The sequence below is a fragment of the Phascolarctos cinereus genome, unplaced genomic scaffold (assembly GCF_003287225.1).
Source record: "Phascolarctos cinereus isolate Bilbo 61053 unplaced genomic scaffold, phaCin_HiC Scaffold_726;HRSCAF=1367, whole genome shotgun sequence".
In the NCBI taxonomy this organism is placed as follows: domain Eukaryota; kingdom Metazoa; phylum Chordata; class Mammalia; order Diprotodontia; family Phascolarctidae; genus Phascolarctos; species Phascolarctos cinereus.
The window spans coordinates 424,910,347-424,928,225 of record NW_027556098.1 but is presented as its reverse complement, the minus strand read 5'-3'; the positions used below and the strand labels follow the sequence as shown (position 1 = coordinate 424,928,225).

General features: G+C 51.3%; 1 protein-coding gene across 2 annotated transcripts; it reads right to left on the bottom strand.

The window, feature by feature from the left end:
- Window positions 1-3,549: 3,549 nt before the first annotated feature.
- LOC110197792 (uncharacterized) lies at window positions 3,550-17,511 on the bottom strand. 2 transcript variants are annotated; one of them, XM_020971852.2, is made up of 5 exons: window positions 17,434-17,511; window positions 14,474-14,569; window positions 13,827-13,953; window positions 9,260-9,427; window positions 3,550-6,578 (listed from the first exon to the last, which is right to left on the bottom strand). In XM_020971852.2, the coding sequence occupies exons 2-5, from the start codon at window positions 14,555-14,557 to the stop codon at window positions 4,936-4,938; spliced, it is 2,022 nt and encodes a 673-aa protein (XP_020827511.2). In that variant the 5' UTR covers window positions 14,558-14,569; window positions 17,434-17,511; the 3' UTR covers window positions 3,550-4,935. The 2 variants fall into 2 exon arrangements, with proteins under 2 accessions (XP_020827511.2, XP_078002524.1); XM_078146398.1 differs by having other exon boundaries at window positions 17,379-17,479.
- Between the last annotated feature and the right edge of the window lie 368 nt (window positions 17,512-17,879).

Here is a 17,879-nt window from a genome sequence, read left to right as displayed (position 1 = left end):
ATCTTTGCCAAGATAACCCCAAATGGGGTCACAGAGAGTCGGACACAACTGAATGGCAGCAGCTAGTACACCCCAACGTGTCCAGGGTAGCCGTGAGGGTCAAATGAGAGAATATTTGTAAAGCACTTTGTCCTGCGCCTGGCACTTAGTAGGTGCTATATAAATGTTAGCTATCATGAAGAAGATGATGATGATGGTGCTGTGGGAGAGAAAAGGGGAGGAAAACGGAGGGAAATGAAGGCCAAGTCAAAACAAAAAGGTACCAATCATTTTTTGTCTTGGACCCAAAAGACTCTGGGCAAGATGGGGAGGTGTCAGGGCTATGCTGGGGTGGGCCAGGACCTAAGACACAGAGTCTCAGAGAGTCGGAAGGGTGCCCAGGAGACCTCCAGTCTAACCCGTGCTTGAACAAGAATCCTTTCTACAACCAAGAGCAGTCAGGCAGTCATGCAGCCTCCCCTAGAAGACCTCCAGGAATGGGGAGCTCACTCCCTTTGGAGGCAGAGGTAGCCACGCTGGATGTCTGGGGCTTCCCAGGTCTTCAGTTCTCCAGCTTCAACCTGCCTTTGTGGCCCAGGTCTCCCACCCTCCTGCTCACTCTTCTCTCCTTGCTCAGGCACAGAACAGTTGGCTCAGCTCAGTCCACCAGTTTCAGAGTCTGATGAGGAGCTAGTCTAGCTGAGGGACTTCCTTGGTCCAGCCAGCCCAGCAGCAGACTGACCCTTCCAGCTAAGACATTAAATCCTAGGGGGAACAAACCAGCTGGGCCACTAGTGCCAGTGCAGACACTATATCCTGAGGACCCAATAAAACAATTCATAGAGAACTTCATGAGAAAGCCCATTGAAGGTCTCCAGTTTTGAAGATGTAAGTTGCCTTGGCTAAGTGTGTCTCCATATGTGTGTCTTACTACCAGTGTACTTTGGGCTCCTCCTGGATCCCTCTTGGACTCAGGATATATTTGTAGAAAAGTGTGTTCCTAGTGTTGGGGAAAATGAATTGAAATTAATGAATGTGTAAATGCCTCTGCTTAAGGTTTGAGTCTACTGGCTGATTCTTAAGAAGAAGCACACCAGCTGAGGCTTGTGAGCTAGGGTACGGGAGGATGGTCACCTCCAGGACTACCCTGAGAATCTTTGGAGTAGTAAAAGCCACCCCCTTGGGGACTCAATAGGCCAGTGGTGGTCTGGGTAGGGCAAGTGAGCCCTGAGGGGTGTCAAACAGGTTTCTCTGAATCTCTCCCTCTTATCATTTCTTAAAGTGCTATAGTATTTTATTATATGCATATAAGGTTCCCCTTCTAATTGTGACTGCATTGATTTTGTTTGTGCAGATATGTTCAATGTCATGCAATACAAATTGTCCATTTTATTTCCTGTGATCTTTTCTATCCCTTGTTTGATCAAGAACTCTTCCCTTCTCCATAGTTGTAAAAGCTACCTTTTTCCTTAGCTCCTCAAATGGGTTTATGAGATTGACTTTTGTATCTAGGCCACAAGCCTTTTAGAAGTTATTACGGTATATGGTATAGGTCAAAGCCTACCTTCTGCTGGACAGCTGCCCAGTCTCCTCAGGATTAGGTGGGTTCGATTTATCCAACTGGATAAGTTTATCCAACACTGAGCTACTGTGTTTATTTGTTTCTGGATCTTGTCTACCTAATCTGTTCTACTGGTCTATTGTCTAGGTCTTCAACTACCAAACAGTTTAGATGATTACTGCTTTGCAGGATAATCTGAGATCTGGAACTGTAAGGTCCCCTTTCTTTCCACTTCTTTTCATTATTTCACTTGAGACTCACGAGCTTTTATTTTTCCAGATGAAGCTTGTTATTGTTTTTTTCTGGTTCTATAGAGTAATATTTTGGTAGTTGAATGTTATGGCTCCAAACAAGTAAGATAATTTAGGTGGAATTGTCATTTTTGTTGTATTAGCATAACCCAACCATGAACAAGTAATAGCATTCTAATTATTTAGGTCTAATTATTCTAATTATTTAGGTTACATTCATAGAGTCCCTATGAGGCTTGATTGGTGGGCTCCCCAATATTTTATACATTCTGTAGTTATTTTGGATGGAATTTCTCTATCTCTGTCTTCTGGGTTCTGTGGGTGCCATACCCACAAAAGCCAATGATTTATATGGGTTTCTTTTATATTCTGCTACTTCGCAGGTAAGTGGCAACAAAGTGATTAAGATTTTGTGGGGAAGCAGGAGTCACCCACAGACTCTCTGTTAACCACCAAGGTGCTTCATTGGTAGTTGGAGAAAAGAGAGGGGCCAAAGGGCATGTGTCCTTGAAGAGGCTCCACAACACTGCTCACCTGGCCACACTGCCACAGCATCTGGGACATGGGATCTCAGTTCTCTGGTGGGTGTTCCAGGCACGTCTTATGCCACAACTGAGGAGCCCCAACTTTCAAGGGCAAGGCTGGCCATCACTCAATCAGGATGGAAAGTTAGATCACTTAGGATAAAAACTGGTGAGTATCTGAAGATTGAAGAAGGGTTTTAAAACCTAGGGCATAACTCGTCCCATTCAAGACCTGCTTGGTTAACCAGACTGTTTTCCTTCTTTTCTAGGATATGTGCCAGGAACATCCCAGCCTCATGTCACCTTTTAGAGGACTTTTCATTCTATAGCATGTCTTACAATTAATACTTCTTTCCATGATGTTCTGAAATCTTTGAGTCATACAATTACATATGTGATAGCTAGCATTTACATAGTGTTTGAAGGTTTGCAAAGTGCCTTACAAATATTATCTCATTTGTCATTCACAACCCTGGAGGTGGGTGCTATTATTATCCCCATTTTACGGATGAGAAGACCAAGGCAGGCAGAGGCAAAGTGATTTGCCCAGCATCACACAACTAGGAAGTGTCTGGGGCTGGACTTGAATTCAGGTCTTCCTGACTTCAGGTCTGGTGCTGTTACCCACTCTGCCACCAGCTGCCCATGTAGACATATACACACGCATATACAAAGTAGTGTGTTAAGCTGTGCGAAGCACTCTCTTTACATCTCCCTCCTTTAGATCCTCACAACCCTGGGAGGCAGGTGCTATTATTATTCTCATTACATTCATATGCCAGCTCTTAGTCATACAGGGCACTCCTTGGCATAGATTTTGCTCCCAGTTTTTTATTACCCATGATGCTGTGATGAATGTTTCTGCACATAGATATTTTCTATGTGCATGTTTGCTGTTGAAATAAATATGAATCTCTTCTTGCTGTTACTGACCTCCTAGGGTTACAGATCCAGTAATCAGATCTGTGGACCAAAGGTATGAGCAATTTTAGAACTGTTCTCACAAAACTCCACATGCTTCCTGGCAGCTGGACCAGTTCCCAACTCCAGTAGCAGAGAGCCCATTTGTCTGTCTTCTCACTCCCTGCCTGACATTGATTTTCCCATCTTCTACCCTCCTTGCTAACCTGAGGGCTGTTAGGTGACACCTGGGGATTAGGCTCATTTGCATTTCTATGATTATTAAGGAGTTTGGATTTTTCAAATAGCCCAGTGATGGTATGTAGACAGTGTGTGTCTATATACTTTGCCTGCTAGTTTATTGAAGGGCATGGCTTGTAATCTTAGAGATGTTCTGTCAATTCCTTAGGGATGCTGGATGTCAGAGACCATTAATATTCAAGGTTATTACTAGTAAATATGTTTTCCCTTCCATTAAATAGTTAGATTATCTCCTTTGGTGGTGGTGGGTGGGTGGTTGGGGGCATCAGTAGAAGGTACCTGCAGCTCATGCTTGAAACACTCCAGCCCCAGGATCCTGCCCGACCTCTTCTCCCAACCCACACCCAGATCCCAGGCCCCTGTCTTTTTAAGTGAAGCAAGTGTTAGGCATCCGTAATTTCTTCCCATTGAAATGATCCACTCATACTGGCCCTTAGATACATACATCCTCCTCCCCAGCTTGTCTTGGCTGACCAGGCCACTTTTACTGGGATCTGAACCTTTTATGCTCCTCTTGCCCAGCCCAGATAACAACATGGTTCCTGAGCCCTGGTTCCCCCACTCCCTCAACCCCAGACTTGTTGGTTCCAATGTTCTTAATCTGCAGCACCCTGATTTCAACAAATAGTTACTTCCCTTCTTGAAGACAATTCTGTCTGCTTCCTACTCATGGGATTAGCACTATCGGTTCTCTCTTTGCTCACTCAGTGATCTTCAGAAAAAGTGGGATTTCTAAGAGGCAATACTCTTGCATTCTACTGGGACTCTGTTTTGATTGACTCATTACAATGGTTTCTATGCTGATTTTTCTGCAAGTTTTCTTTGTGAGAATTTATTTCTTTTTCTCTCTGTGATTCTTTCACTTTAATAGGTGCATTTCTTGAAGTTCTAAGGGGAAGGGAAGTCGGGCTTTGGCAGAACCTTTTCCTTCTGTATCACTTTGATTTGAGGGAAGTTCCTCTAGCATGAGTTCACTGATGGTGAAGCAGGCTGGACCTCTGAGTGGGAGCTTTTCCACATTCGCTACCTTCACAGGGATTCTGTCTCGGATATTTGGTGATGTCAGTAATGAAAGCTTTCCCATATTCCATACATTTGTAGGCTTTCCTACCAGGTGGAATTCTCTGATACAGATTAAGAGTCTTCTTAAGACTGAAGGGTTTACCACATCCTTGACATTCATAGTTTCTCTCCAAAGTAAATTCTGTGATTCTAAGTAAGATCTGATCTCCAGATGACAAGCAGTTTTCACATTCATGGCTCTATGCACGTTGATTAGTTCATGTTCAGTAATGGCTCAGATCTAACTGAATCAGGCTTTCTCTAATTACTAAACACTCAACTTTTCTCTCTAGCATTATTTCTTCAGGTTAATAAGGTCTGAGCTCTGCCTAAAGGTTTTTCACATTCCTTACATTCATAAGGTTTCTCTCTCTCTGGACAAAGGCCTTTCCATTGCTTACATAGGTAAGACTTGTTTCCAGTAATGAATTCTCTGATGTTGATTAAGAGCTGATCTCTGGATGAAGGCTTTGCCACATTCCTTACATTTGTAAGGTATTTCTCCAGTGTGAATTCTCTGATGTTCAGTAAGAACCGTGTTCCTGCGGAATGCCTTCCCACAGTCTTTGCATTTGTAAGGTTTCTCTCCAGTATGAGTTATCTGATGATGTATGAGGGCAGAGCTCTGCCTAAAGGCTTTCCCACATTCCTTACATTCATAAGGTTTCTCACCAGTGTGAATTCTCTGATGGTGAATAAGACCTGAGTGCCCACTGAAGACTGCCCCACATTCTTTACATCCAAAAGGTTTCTCTCCAGTATGAATTCTATAATGCTGAATAAGGGATGATCTCTGTTTGAAGGCCTTCCCACATTCATTACATTCATAAGGTTTTTCTCCAGTATGAATTCTCTGATGTTGAATAAGGGATGAATTCTGGCTAAAGGCCTTCCCACAATCCTTACATTCATAAGGTTTCTCAACAGTGTGAGTTCTTTGATGCTCAATGAGGTATGAGCGCCAACTGAAGGCTGCCCCACATTCCTTACACTCATATGGTTTATTTCCACTATGAATTCTTTCATGTTTAATAATGTCTGATCTCTGGCTGAATGCCTTCCCACATTCCTTGCACTCATAAGGTTTCTCTCCAGTGTGAATTCTCTGGTGTCGAATAAGATGTGAGTTCTGCCTGAAAGCATTTCCACATTCCTTACATGTATATGGCTTCTCTCCAGTGTGAATTCTCTGGTGTTTGGTAAGGCTGGAGCTCTGACTGAAAGCCTTCCCACATTCCTTGCATTCATAAGGTTTCTCACCAGTGTGAGTTCTCTGGTGTTCCATGAGGTATGAGCGCCAAGTGAAGGCGGTCCCACATTCCTTACACTTGTATGGCTTCTTTCCACTCTGAAGTTGGTCATTTTTAGTAACATCTGAGTTCTGGTTGAAGGCCTCCCCAAACTCTGTATAGTCACAGGCTCTCTCACAAGAGTGGGTTTTCTGGTGTTTAGTGAGACCTGAGCTCCACCGAAAGGCCTTTCCACAATGACTACACTTATAGGGTTTCTCTGTCTCTCGAGTTCTCTCACAATTTATGATGTCTGAATGGTTGCTGAAAGCCTTGCCATATTCCCTGCATTTATAAGGTTTCTCTTCACCATGAGATCTCTGATTTTGAATACAAGGTGACCGCTTGCCAGAATTCTGTCTACCTTCTTCCAAATCACAGGGTTCATTTCTGTTCTGCTGATCATGGGGAAGATTCCCATGTTCATCAGGAGCCCTCAGTCCTGGGTGCTTGGGCATGCTCTGACCAAAGCTCCTTCCCAAGTCAGTACATGCATGGTCTCCCTGTGCAGTGGGTGCCAGGACAGTCGACTGGCTGAGATCTTTTTCCTGGGAAAGGCCTTTCCTTGGAGTCTCCCCTGCAAGGCTTCCCATTTGTTTCCATAACATGACCTCCCGGTAAGGACTCTCCCAAAATGTGGGGACCTGGGGAACAACGCACCTTCTAGGGCCGTCCACAAATGTCCACAACAATCCTCTTCCTTTTTGTCTTCCAAGTGACTCCTCCTGGTTCTCAAGTCTAGAATCCCAGGCTGAAAAAAAATTCAGAAGGAAAAGAATTTGAATCTAAGCCGCCAATGACCTCAGAGGGCAAAGGCCCACCCTTACCACTATCGTGAATCTTGCTAACCCACAGAAAACTGGCAGCTAAGGAAGCCAATGCAGGCGTAGGGCACACTAACAGAGGAACGGTGTCTACGGAGCTGCTAACAGCAATAATAGTAACAATATGGAGGAGGCTGCTATCAAATGAGATAATACTTGTAAAGTAGTTACTGCCTGACACATAGTATTTTATAAATGTTAGCTATTACTAATAACAGTAACCACAGCTAGCATTTACATACATCTATAAAGTTATATATGAAAGATACATATATACATATATGAAATATACATAGATACATATGCATACATATATACGTGTGTTTGTGTGTGTGTGTGTGTGTGTGTGTGTGAAACCTCAATTTATCCTCAAGAAACCCCTGGCAGTTAGGTGCTAATATTACCCACATTTTGTCGATCAGTTATTTCAGTCCTGTCTGACTCTTGGTGATCCCATTCGGGGTTTTCTTGGCTGAGACACTGGAGTCCTTTGCCATTTCCTTCTCCGACTCATTTTACAGATGAATAAACTGAGGCAAAAGGGGTTAAGTGATTGGCCCAGGGTCACACTGAGGCAGATTTGCACTCTGGCTTTCCTGCCTCCATCCACTGTGCCCCAAGCTGCCTGGTATCCGACTATATCTGACCACGGTCAGACCACACTGGAAGTTTGAGGTTCAATTGAAGAAATCACATTTGAGGAAGGGCATTGGTGACCAGGAGTGGGTCCTGAGGAGGGACACCAGGACAGAGAAGGGCCACATGTTTGAATGAGGGCAGGCTGTCTCCCTTTAGTATGTATTCCCAGGACCTAGCACAGTATTGGGCACATATTAAGCATTAAATAAAGGCTTCTCATTCCTTCATTCATAGCTTGAAAGCTCTAGGGACATTTAGTCTGAAGGACAGAAGACACGGCAGCTGTCTTTGAGTATCTGAGGCCCAGCCATGTGGATGAAGGATTCCCAGAGGCAGGGAACCCTGTGGCCTCCAGGTCACACGTGGCCTTCTAGGTCCTTGAGTTCGGCCTTTTGACCAAGTCCAAGTTTTACAGAACAAATCCTTTTCTGAAGGGGATTTGTTCTATGAAGTTTGGATTCAGTCAAACAGCCGCACTTGAGGACCTAGAGGACCACATATGGTCCTGAGGCCCAGGTTCCCCACCCCTGGATTAGAGTTTGTCTTCTTGGCCACCAAAGACAGAAATAAGGACAATGGGTAGACGTTCCAAGAGGCAAATCCTGCCTTCCTATAAACATGGAAAACCTTTGGAGCAGCTCAGGCCTCCAGAATGTGAATGGGCTGCCTGAGGAAGGAAGCAGGGAGTGGCCCTCACTGGGGTCTTCCAGGGGGACTCTGGGGTGGACCTCTGAGGCCCCTGACAGTCTGCTGTGTCCTCACTGACCCAGGGGCAGCCTCTCTTTCTGGGGATGAAGAAGCTGAGGTTAAGAGGTGGCCAATGTGGCCATGACAGGTTAGTCCCAGGGCTGGGACCAGGCCTCAGGCCTGGCCTGCTGACCCCTACCTCTGTGCCCTCCCCACTGAGCCACGTGGCTGACTACATGGAGAAGGAGCAGTCTGCCCTGGGATGAGGATGAAGGGATGGCCAACGGGACTGATGAGGAGAGCCGTTGCATGGGCCCTTTCCATTTAGAAAGTGATGAGAGAGACGTGGCAAGGGGGCTGGTCAGAGGGAGCTGGCCCAGTGGGCAGGAGGAGCCCCCCAAGGGAGGGGGGAAAGTACACTGTGGGAGGCAGCCAGGTCAGCTCATCACAGAAGGAGGGTATGACCCTGGCTGCCACCGATCGCCCAGTCACTCAACTGACTGATAAGCCCATTTTCAGGGCCCACGCTGCGCCAGCACAGGGACACCCAGAAGGGAAATGGTCCTTGCCCTCCAAGAGCTTACACTCCATGGGAAGAGAACATGTACACGTGGACAAATATACCAAGCTGTTTGGGGAGGTGGGGTAGGCCCTGGCAACTGGGGCATCTAGCTGAGCCTTCAGTAGGAGGTGGCACATAAGCTGAGGAATCAGGGCTCCTAGGGGGCACAGGGGAAGAGGGAGGGCATCCCAGGCATGGGGTACAGCTGTGTGCAAAGGCGTGGCAATGTGACCCTGGGGGAGGAGCAGCAGGAAGGCCAGTGCGGCTGGCCTGAAGAGGGCATGACAAGGAGGGACGTGTGAGATCTGGGGAAAGGCCTTCATGTCACAGAGGAGTCATGGCATCCTAAAGACCCCAGGGAGCCAGCAGCTCACTGAGCAGGGTGTGACCTGGTGAGCCTTGGGCTTTAGAAATGCTGACAGGCAGCGGTGGCAGGGACCTCTGAGAAGCAGAACAGCATTCAGAGATCATTTTTAAAGGCCTCTCATTTTACCAATTAGAAAACTGAGGATGAGGGGGCACGTGAACACTCCAGGGCACACACTGAGTTATCCCGTGTGTGCACTCAGAAGACACAGAGTGATGTCTCCGTCAGCCTCAGGCCTTGGACTTCCCGACCCTTGCAGACCAGGGAGGTGGTGGGTAAATCCCCAGCAGCACCTGCCCTGGGGACCCTCCAGACTCCACCTGCACCACCCCACACTTCAGAGAAGGCCATACCTGAGGGCCCAGAGGGGCTGTGACATCCACGGGCTCCTCGACACCGGGCGGAAGGGTCTCCTCCCCAGGGACAGGGGCTCCTGGGGCCCTCTCCCTGCAGGTCCAAGGCCCATGGCTCTTCCTCTTGTTCCAGCCAGGAGACCAGGTCTGGTTTGTCCTCTATGAGCCCTGCCCACAGGAGAAAAGGAGACAGCTCTGTACTGGTGGAAGGGGGCTCAGCTGTGACCGCCCTTGGATGGTGGAGGAGAAGAGGCAGGTTTTACCTATTGGTAGCAAATGACTACACCTGTCAGAATCAATTATTCTGCAAGCATGTATTAAGTACCTCCTGCATTTGAGGTGAGAGGGTATGCTGGGGGCCGGCCTTGGAGTCAGGTCCCACCTGCAACCCTCACTAGCTGTGTGACCCAGGGGACTCCCCAGGACTACAAGTGACTGAGGAGGTGTTGTTGGGCAGGTGTCTGATAGACAGAGCTCCCTCATAGGAGCTTCCCTACAGCAATTCAGTCACATGGGTCTGGGGGTAAAGCAACAAAACTGCTCATGTACCTGGTGCTCAGATACGGAGATACAAAGACCCCAGTTCCTGCTTCCAAAGCTTAGATTGAATCAGTATGTCCACTTCATCTACACACACACACACACACACACACACACAGAGTAACTGGGGGCAGGCATTAGCAGATAATGGGATCAAGAAGGATTTCACATCAGGAGGAATGGGAGCTGAGCTCTGAAGGGAGGGAGGCCTTCTGAGAAGCAGAAGCAAAGCAGGGGGCCCGCAGGTATGGGGGTGGGGGAATAGTCCTTAGAGGCCTGAGGTGGAGCTTCAAAGGAGCCGCTATCAGAGATATTTGACAGAAAAATGATGGCCCCCAATGGATACTTTTATCCTCCAGTCATAACCCAAATGTACAGGTTGTCTCTTGTGTTCAACCCTACCCCTTTGTTTAAAAAATTATTTTCCCCAAATCATAAATGTGAAAGGGACCCTTTTCCATTCTCTGCCACTTTTAAAATGATTTGACCTCTTGATCAGCTGTCCATGTGGAACGGGCACCACCACGTGGTGTGACATGTTGGTCTAGGTCTGCTTACTGCCTTGAGGCTCTCCAGTCCTCCCTGTCCACCTTCCACACAGCTGCCAAAGTGGTTTTTCTCAAGGGCAGGTGTGCTTGCACCTGCCCTAATCACTGCGTGCCAGCTGCCTGGCACCCAGCACCGAAAGCCCTTCACCTCCTGGTCCCAACTGCCTTCCTCTCTCTCTAAAAATGCCTCTCTTTCATTGTGATGGACATCCACCAGGTTTTTCTTTGCTCTGCCTCCACAAAAAGTCTGCTACAGACAGTCAGTTGTAAACGGGACCTTCAGAACCAGCCTCTTCTGTGGCACTGAAGAAAGCGTGCCCCACGAATGCAGTCGGCGCCAACCGCAGAGTGGTGGATGGCAGGTGAGGAAGGGGCTGGCAGAGGGGATGGCTTATTCCCCTTTCCTAGACTTCCTTTGGGAGAGGGCAGAACGGTGATACTGTAAAAACATCAATCAAGGGCACAATTTTTAAAATCAGGAGAGGAAAATGCCCTAAGTAGGGTTAAAATGATCTGCCTGTGGGATCTCAGGAAAGTCACAGAACTGAACCCTTCTGGGTGGAATTCAGGAGACCAGGACCATCCCATCCACCCTCCCTCCAAAGGAGCATGTCCTCTAGACCCGCCTCCTCCCTGACCCTCCAGCCTCTCCTTCAAGCTCTCGGGGGATGGGGAAATCAGCCCCACTCTGGGCCCAGTTTCCTCTTGTTTAAATGAGGTCAGGGAACTTAGGGGCAATGCCTGATTGAGAGGAGAGTCCAGCAGAAACAAAACGGCTCAATTATGTTCCCAAAACGGGGAGAATGACGGGTATTTTAAGACTGTCAAAAAAGCCCTGGGCAGGGACTCAAGGAACCTCATTTCCCAGCCCATCTGGGCCAAGTTTGCTGTGTGACCTTGGATAAATCCCTCACCCAGCCTCAGTTCCCACCAATGTAAAATGAAGGCATTGGGGCAGATTCTACTTCTGGCTTCTGAGGGAGATGAGAGAAGGAAGGACTTTAGGGAAAGAGAAAGCAGGATACCGTGGAGGGGTGCAGAGCTGGGGGTCAGTGTCCAGGCAGGCTTTCCAGTTCAGTCTGAACCAGATCAGTGGAATTGGAAATGCTTAAGAAAGTAAATAAAAATAAGGCACTATCACAGATAATGGTATTTTGTGGTTTTCTAAGTCAAGACACGGCCAGCAGGGATCAGTTCCATTTGAGTTTGACACCACTGACTTAGAGAACTGGCTTAGTGACAAAGACCTAGGGGTGAATCTGAGGGAAACTGAGGAAGTGAGAAGGATTCTCTCTTGGCCCAGGGAACATCCAAGCTCTCCCTCCAGCTTCAAAGAGGAATGGGATCCCCACCAATGAGCCCGGGGGATGTTTCCCCACGATAAAATGCTGCAGGACTCCAGGGCCGCTCCGGATCCTCCTCGCTGTAAAGTGATAGCCCAAGGACTAAGCAGGACCAAAGAGGGTAGAGAAAAGACCCAGAGTAGGAGGAGGGCTCAGGAGGGAGACAAGAGAAAGGGAGAGTTCACCAAGCAGGTGGAGCGGACAAGCAGAATGCAATAGGTTCTGGGGAAAATTCTCTGGGGAAAGCTATCCCAGGACGGACAGAAGATGCTCAAGAATGAAATTCTGAGATAAAAAGGGGGAAATGCCAGCGAGGAGGAAAATAGGAATTGTCTAGAGAGATGTGGCTGCACAAAGAACTCTCCCACCAAGCTTCTATAAAGCAACGTTCAGAAGACGCAAGCAATGAACACAAGAGGGCAGCACTGCCCGGGAAGGCAGTATTAAGGGTGCTCAAGCTCAGAACAAGGGAAGGCTGGTGGGGTAGGGGAGCCAACCAAAAAGGGGAGGGGCTCCTTTGAACAAGATTGAGAGGAAAAGGAGTCTAAGAAGGGATGAGACCTTTGCTTGGGGTGGATTGTATATAACATAAAGCTAACATTGACCTAGGGGCTGTGAGGGGACACAGTGCATAGAGCACCTAGAGTTCAAATCTAGCCTAGCTGTGTGACCCTGGGCAAGTCACTTCCTCCTGTTTGCCTCTGTTTCCTTCTGTGTAAAATCAGCTGGAGAAGGAAATGGCAAACCACTGCAGTATCTCTGCCAAGAATGGGGCCATGGAAGAATTGGACATGACTGCAAAGATTGAGCACACAACAAAACATTGATGTGGATGTCTGAGGTTCGCAAAATGCTTTACACAGACTGTCTCATTTGCTGGTAGAGAGATGAAGCCTGACTCCATGCCAGGCTCAGGGCCCAGCTGCCCACTGATCCAGGAGACCATGGCATCACACAATGATGACAACTGCAGCTGAGGTTTGCATGGAGCTGGAATGACTTGCCTGAGCCACAGCTGCTCAGCGGGCTTCCTGCCTCCACTTCCCACACCCTAGTGGGCCACTGCAGGACCATGACTGCCAGCAGACAGTGCAGAGTGACCCAAGGCCCCTGTTCCTCCTGTTTTCTCTGCCTAGGGGAAGGCCTGGAAAGGAAGGACCTGCCCTGACGGACCCAAGTTCCCTGGGCATGATGAACTGTATCCCCGGCCCCCAGACTGGACAGCGTGGTCGCTGACCCGCCATCTGTGACACAGGAAAGATCTTGGACAGTGGGCAGAGAATGGGGCCTGCCAACCATCCAAGAGTAAGCCTGACTTTGATGCCCAGGAAATTCCAGACCCTCAAAGCAATGGTGGGCAAATACCCAGAAAAGGAAGTCCCCCAGAATGGGCCACACCCAACCCACCTTGGCCACTTTTCTGAGCACCTGTGATGAAAGACCCCCACGGGAAGTTCCCCACAACTGAAATGAAGGATTTCCTACCATTCTTGGAGAGAAGGGGTCAGTCAGTCAGCAAACCCTTGCCAAGCACTCAGGGGTGCCAGGAGCTGTGCTACCTGCCTGTCTGGGGCAGAGCACAAGCGGCTCCGAACAAACAAGACAGAGATAAGAGGAGCGACATCCCCCAGGAGAGAAGGCCCTGGTGCTCCAGGGACCAGCAAAGGCTTCGTCCAGCATGTGCCACGGTGGGGAGGCCAGGAGGGGCTCCAGGTGATGACCCCAGAACACTTGGTCCCTAGCCAGCCCTCTTCTGGCTTTTCCTGTCTAGACCTCATTGGGACACATTTGTTTACTTGTCTCCCCATCAGACTGTGTGCTGTTAGAGGGCAGGGACTGGCTTCTGCCTCTTTTTGTGACCCTTGTGCCTGGCTCAGTGCCTGGCACACAGCAGGTGCTTAATAAATGTTTACTGTCTGACTGACCACCGCAGGGTCTCCCCAACAGCCTCGGCAGCACCAACAGCCAGGGAAGAGCCACGTCTCCCTCCCACCAAAGGGCCAAGAAGCCCCTGGCCTAGGCAGCCTCTGCTGGGTCTGTGGGGACAGGAAAGAGAGGGCCAGAGGCCACACCATCCTGGAGGCCTGGACCAGAAAAGATGCCCCCCAGCCCTGGGCCCAGCGGAGGCAGCCTTACCCAGGGACACCAGGTTCCTGTAGTTCTCCAGCATCACCTCCTTGTAGAGCTGCCACTGAGCAGGGCTCAGGCACCCCCTTTCCTCCTCGGTAAAGTCCACAGCCACGTCCCTGAACGACACCACTTCCTGCAACACCAAACACAGGCGTGCTGGCCCGGGGGGCACTGGACCCCGGAGGAGGGGGGAAAGGCAGCAGGAGGTGGGCGTTTGTGGGCAAGGCTTTGTGCCTCGGTTTCCTAACCCTAAAACCAGGGGCTTGAACCAGACACCCTCCGAGAACCCTTCCAACTGTCCATCTACACTCCTCTCAGCCCAGACATGGCCCTGGGAGCCCTGGGGAGAAGGGCCCCCGATGGTGAGGAAGTGGATCTGGGGGAGGCAGGGGCCCTATGCCCTACAGCAAACTGGGGAGGCAACGGGTGGTCTGCAGGCTCTGCTGGAACCCTCTTCTTGGAGGCTGGACCAGATGACCTCAGGGAAGGAGGCCTCTGAGCCAGGCCTGCAGCCCAGGGGCTGGCCAGCCTGGTCTATGGTAATTCTCATGACTGACCACCAACTTTAAGAAGCCCCTGAGGACTCAGGGGCAGCAAAGAGCGGTCTGGGAGCCCGGAGGACAGTCCTGGGGCAGGAGGAGACCCCGACTCACCTGGTCTGGGGCCAAGGGGTCCCTGGGGGACCCGCCATCCTCCTCCAGGCTTCCCTCATGGGGAAGAAGGAGATTCAGAGCCATGAGACCTGAGACCTGAGGGTGGAGAGAAGAGCCTCTGTCAGGGAAAGAACCAGCCTTTTAGCCCCTGCCGGCCTGGTGAGGACCAGCTGCCTGCCGGGTAGTGACCCACCTCCCAGGCCCTCCACACAAGTACAAAAACATACACACACACACAAATGTAAAATATAGATACACACATAAATGTGTGAAAACACACACACACAAATGTATAAATACAGATACACACACATACACATACACACATAAATGTGGGAACACACACATGTACACATACTGACATGTACACACATATCACAGTAGCAGCCCTGGCATCTCCCAGTGCCAGGCTTCTCAGGAGAGACCGAGGGGGGAGACATGCAGGGATCAGGGACTCATGGGGCAGATGTACTAACTGGAGGGTGCAGGTGCAGGAGAGAGACCCCCCATTCAGTCCAATTCTGCATCCTCTTTTAAGTCCCCACCAGGGGCAGGGTGCCCAGGGCACAAAGACAGGAGAGACACAGTCCCTGCCTGCCAAGGGGAGTCACAGTATGGGCAGAGATAGGCCCGTTCCCAGTAGGTGTGATGTGCTCTCGGGGCTGGGGGAGAGCTTCCTGGAGGAGGTGATGCTGGGGCTGCACCTGGAAGGGGCTGAGGATCCCAAGAGGCCGAGGGGAGAACAGGTAGCCTTGCAGGCACGAATGAAGGAGTGCTTACACAGTTAACGCCTCCAGAGCAAGTCCTGCACTAAATGAGAAGGTGATGCCCCCCGGCTCTCCAGGAGCTCCCCTCAGATGAGGCGCCAAAGACAGATGTGTCTTCCTCTGGGCAATGGGACAGATCCAGACCGTGAGGGGCTTCAAATGCCGAGCCTAGGCACTAGTCCTTTATCCTGGAGACAAAAGCAGCCCCCAAAGATGGCTGAGCGTGGACAGCCAGACACTCTGAGATCTCGGTGGCAGTGATGTGGAGCTGGTGGTCCTGGAGGTCAGCGGAAGGGGCGTGACCAACCACAGGATGCTCTAGCCCTGTCGGTGGGAAGCCAGGGGAGGACGGCGTGGAGCGGGGAGATTGGAAGCAGGCCACCAGCTCCAGGCTGTTCAAGTAGGGTTTGAGAAGGGTCAGGAGGAAGGCCACGAGAGAGAAGCCCGTAAGAGCCGTGGAAGGAGGACACGTTCTGCGGTAGGAGAGGCCAACGGGGTCCACACTGGACTGCTACACGTGGCAAGTAAGAAATCAGCGGCAGCTGGTCAAAGGGTAGATTAGCAGCAGACGTCCGTCCACAAGCGGAGTGTGGCAGTGACAGGAACCGAAAGTGGCCCTAAGAAGCAATGGCCAGGAAGAATTGGGAGCGGCTGCGGAAGACTCCTGGACTGATGCAAAGGGACGTGAGCAGAACAAGAAGAAGGTACACCATCGTGAACGCCTGCATGAAAAAGCCTTTATTCCGCTCTTACTGAGCGCCAAGCACCGTGCCCTGTACAGTGAAACGATATCCCTGCCCTCCAGGGGCTTACAGTCTAAGTGAAGGCTGAAGGAAGGAGGCCGGAGGGCGGGGGAGGGGGAAGGGGGAGGGAGAGGGGGCCTGCGGGCACCGAACAGATCTGGAGGTGAACCGAGCGAAGCAGAGCGGAGGTAAAGGGCTGGGTACCCTTGGGTGGGCGGGCCTGGGAGCCCCACGGAGGCACAGAGGGATTCAGGGTTAGCGTTGCCCTAAATTCGTTGTTTTGGCCTTGGAAGGGCAGCTTCGGTCCAGTACGGAGGCAGCGAGAGGCTTGACCACGGACGGTGAGAAGAGAGAGGGACGAACAAAGCGTGAACTGCGGCAAAGGCGCTGTCCCTTCCGAGAGGCTGAAGCCTGATCGTTGGTGGGAGGGTGGGGCCGCCAGGGTCAGCTCCAAGGATGACCAGCGGGGCAAGGAGAGGGCGGCAGCTCTCCTGGAAGATGCCTCCTTCCTGGTACCCAGGGTGCCCAGGGCAGTGACTGGCTGAGGGGGACGTGAGTGGGGGCAGTCGGTCGTGTTCATGAGCTAGACCCCGAGGTCCAGTCCTTGCCCCCGAGCCCACCATGGGAGTCACTCTTGGAGGGAAGACGCCCCAGAGGCCTGCAGAAGGTAGGGAGGGGCTGGAGTCAGCACGTGGAGTGAGGCCCTGCGGAGGGGAAGAAGCCTGGAAAGGGAGCAGGGGTCCCTGCCAGAGCATGTTGTGTTTGCCTCTGAAGTGGTGGGGAGCCCCTGGGGTTTACTGGGGAAGGGAGTGACACAGGAATTCAAAGCTTGCCTTCGGGGGGAACCAATGAAAGTCCACCGCCCTATTTCACGGGGCCACACCTTCACCCACGGTCACAAGAGGGAAAAGCCTCCCTAAAGAGCAGGAGCGTAACTAGGGACGCCTGGCAGCTGGGCAGCTGTCCCCCCGCCACGTGCGCACAGGTCCATCGGTCCTCTGGGGCAGCGGGCGCCTCCAAGGTCCGAGACATTGCGCACAGGCAGAGATGCACGGACCCCACCTCGTGCCCACCTGGGGACAGGGAGCGGCTCGGGCGCCGCTGCCAGCACCCCCATGGACACGCACCCCCACGAGAACCCACAGGGCAGAGACGATCTCAGTGACACAGCGCACGCTGTCAGCCAGGTCGCGCCCACGGACACACAACCACAATGACACGCTGTCCCCACGGTCGCACCCACAAACATACAAATACAACGACACACTGTCAGCCAGGTCGCGCACACGGACGCACAACCACAAGGACACGCTGTTACCCGCGATCGCACCCACAAGCACAGGACAGACACACACACACACACACACACACACACAAGAGTGGACAATTACTCACGGCCACACGTGGACACACAACCACACCCGTCCGCCGATGACGTCACAGGGCTCACCTCCTGAAGCTGCCGCTGCCTCTTCCCTACGTCAGGCTCCAGCACCCCAGCAGAGAAGTGACACCAGAGCAACTGGAACCCCCCCCCCCCGGCTCTCTGGGAATTGTAGTCCAGAAGCTTCCTACGCATGCGCAATGAGCGAGGCGGGCCCTGGGAGGCGGGAGCGGGCCCTGGGCGGGCGGGGCGTCCAAGTTGGGGAGAAGGAGAAGAGAAGGAGGGAGAGGGGAGGGGCGAGGGGCGCAAATGGCCCTGGAGCCCCAACACGTGCCCCTCACGCCTCTCGTCCCTCCCGTCTGTGCAGTTGTGGCGCGGGCCGCCAGAGGGCGCGTCGGGCCACAAAGCATGAGGCCGGTGGGCAGGAGGGCCCGAGTTCAAATGTGACCTCAGACACTGCCGAGCTGTGGGCCCCAGTGCGGGTCACTTCACAGCTGCCTGCCTCCGCTTCC

Bases quoted from the DNA above. Each gene is read 5' to 3' on its own strand.
- LOC110197792 (XM_020971852.2), bottom strand. From the start codon at position 14,557: ATGGCTCTGAATCTCCTTCTTCCCCATGAGGGAAGCCTGGAGGAGGAT. The intron at 9,428-13,826 runs GTAAGGCTGCCT...TCCTGTGGGCAG, and splicing joins CAGGAACCTGGTGTCCCTGG to GGCTCATAGAGGACAAACCA. The intron at 6,579-9,259 runs GTATGGCCTTCT...ATTTTTTTTCAG, and splicing joins CAGCCCCTCTGGGCCCTCAG to CCTGGGATTCTAGACTTGAG.